At 64.0% G+C, this 2625-nt stretch overlaps 1 protein-coding gene across 1 annotated transcript in view; it reads right to left on the reverse strand.

Annotated features, from left to right (window-relative positions):
• The window catches only part of LAMA5 (laminin, alpha 5), a 50438-nt gene extending 49331 nt beyond the window's left edge, over nucleotides 1-1107 (reverse strand). The window contains exons 1-2 of the mRNA XM_006896935.1: nucleotides 980-1107; nucleotides 116-346 (exon numbers count right to left, since the gene is read on the reverse strand). Of these exons, the coding sequence (XP_006896997.1) occupies nucleotides 116-346; nucleotides 980-1107 (359 nt within the window). The remainder of the gene's footprint in view (nucleotides 1-115; nucleotides 347-979) is intronic.
• Between the last annotated feature and the right edge of the window lie 1518 nt (nucleotides 1108-2625).

Here is a 2625-nt window from a genome sequence, read left to right on the forward strand (position 1 = left end):
GGGAGGGAGCGGGAGTGGGCGGGCCGGCTTAACCCCTGCGCCCCTGGCTGGCTGGCCTCCCGGAGGGGACACCTGCTGGCCCCGAGCCAAGCCGTGGGAACTCGGTGTCCCCAACGGGAGCGGGGCGGTCGGGGCGGCCCGCTGCGCTCTGGATGCCCTGGTCCTCAGCCCGCGGTCCTCAACTCGGTCCTCAGCGCTCCTGTCTTCCGCGGGCCGGCGGCTCAGGCCAGGCCGACGACCGTCCCCTTTGTTTCCCCAACTTCGGGCACCTCGCGGCAGCCGAGCGCCCCCGGTGGCCCGGGCGCCAGGCCGGAGCCAGAAAGCTGGGCGGCGTCCAGCGGGGCATCTGTTCAGCCACCAGGCCTTGAATTGGCAGCCACAGGCTCAGTGTTCCACAGGCCACTTCATGGCTGGACTCTCGGGTCCCCGGCTTGGGGGTCACAAGTCCTCACAGGCGCTGGGTTCGAATTCTCCCCACCCCCCAGCCTGTGCCCGTCCTCTAGATACACGCTGCCAGCTGTGCATGACGGTGGGGGGGTCTGAGGACCCCAGTGAGGTCACCCTGCTTTCTGACCTCCTGGGCAGCAGGGGAGGGATCCTCCCCTCCCAGAGGGGCTAATCAGAACTGGGGGCCCCACCAGCCAAGGGTCCTGGTTGGAGGTCTTGGCTGTGGGCACCTGTGAAGGGGCATCAGTCATGGCTCCTCACACCTGTCCTTCACTATGTGCTGAGAGTCACCCCAAGTGCCACTTGCCCCCTCAAGGTCCTTGAGCCCCCTCCACCCTTGGACAGGCTGGGGATGGGCAGCAAACAGGCCGGTCCTCTGGCTGGGCCCAGCTGTGTCTGCGCTTGGGTGGCTTCACCAGCCCTCCTCCCTCCGACCATGGGGTCAGATGACCAGGGAAGCCCCAGAAGGTGGTTGGGGGGGGGGAGAAAAAGGTGGGGGCAGCAGCTGGCGGGCTGGCAGCTCTCCCCTCACAGTCTCTGGGGCCCAATCTGGTCAGGAGGACCGTCCCAGCGGACAGTGGGGCTGACATCACTCTTGGTGGCCAGTGGCCAAAGGCTGAGGTCCTGAATCCCAGAGTCTTCCCGAAGCTGCACCGGCATCCCCAGCTCTCTGTCCCCTAGTCCCCAAACCTTGGGCAGGGTGGGAAATGGGCTGTGGGGACACCCCTCCCCCAGCTTCCGGGGCCAGGCGGTCCTTCTCACACCTGGGGGAGGGGAGGAGGCGGGACTCTCACACCAGACGCTCTCGAGGGGGATGGGCGTTCGTTCGGAGAGGCGGGAGTCAACCCGAAATCCTGCATCTGGGGGACCATCGTCCCCGAGGTGACCACCCCGCGCAAGGGGCAGCGGGAGCCTTCTGCAGTAGCCAGGTTCCCTGGTCCAGGCCTCTCCTGAGGGGCCTTCTCGCCCCCACAGAGACCCACTCTCTTTCAGCACCCTGGGACCTGGAACTGTCCCCGAGGCCTGACTGCATCCCTACTGCGTCCAGGGGCAGGAACTGGGGTCTGGGCGCTCCGAGTCCCCGGGAGGCCAGGCTGCGGGTCACCAGACAGCGCTGAGTCAGCCGGACAGCGGTGCCAGGGGGTTAGTAACCCTGCTCCTGCCGGCCAGAGCGCCCGCCCCCCCGCGTCGCCCCACTCTGTATGCCCCCCTGCTTACCCTCGCCCCCCACCCCCGCCTGCACTCTCCCTGCCCGCCCCGCCCTGCACACACCCTGCACTCCTCCCCCGCCCCTGCCCTGCGCACAGCCGCTCTTTCTCCCCCTCCCCACTTGCCTGGGATTATTGATCGCCTATAAGGCCTGATTGTTGTTTACCTGAAGACTGAATCATGGGGGTGATTTAAATTCTGGGCTTGAAGAGCAACTAGGAGTCGTAATTCCTAGGGGTCCACGATCTCTCTCAGAACAGTGAGTCTGGTCGATTCTTTTGAGTTTTGCTCCCCATTTCCGTCGCATTGCCAGGAGCCTTCTGCCACAACCCAGTCTGGTGGTCAAGGCGGGGCACCAGCCAGTTCTTCTGGCTTCAGGGTTGGGGACACTGGAGTCCCTGATGCATTAGCCCTTTGGTGTAGGTTTTTGTTTTCATCCCTCATCTCTCTGCTCCGGCCAGGAGAGACCAGTAGCAGCACAGCTGGGGTCCTGAGCCCCCAGGCCCAGCAAACTATTTCTGCCAGGTGTTTGCTTATGGCTTAGAAGTGTCTGGCTTTTTGTACATGTGGGTCTATTATCAGGCCAGGTGCTCTGGTGGTCAGTTCAGAGCACAGTGTGCCTCTGACCAAACAACTTTGTTCCTCCAATGGTTCGAATCCACCAGCAGCTCTGAGAGCAGAAGCTGGGAGTTTCCGGTTCTGATTTACAGCCTCAGAAACTGAAGGCTGGTTCCTGGGGGTCGGAAGTGACTGGACTGCAGGGGGTGCGCCTTGGTGCTCACAGACAGAAGTGGAAGCTCCACCTGGAGCCCATCAGGACAGGGGGTGGGGTGTGGGGGGGATGTGGTGAGGGTAGGTGAGGGGTGTGTGTGTGGTGTGGGGTGGTGTGGGGTAGTGGTGGTGGTGGTGGTGGGAGTGGTGCCCATCAGGACAGGGTGTGAGTGTGTGTGTGTGTGTGGTGTGGTGGTG

The sequence above is a fragment of the Elephantulus edwardii genome, unplaced genomic scaffold (assembly GCF_000299155.1).
Source record: "Elephantulus edwardii isolate Elephantulus edwardi_28Jun2011 unplaced genomic scaffold, EleEdw1.0 scaffold00193, whole genome shotgun sequence".
Taxonomy (NCBI): domain Eukaryota; kingdom Metazoa; phylum Chordata; class Mammalia; order Macroscelidea; family Macroscelididae; genus Elephantulus; species Elephantulus edwardii.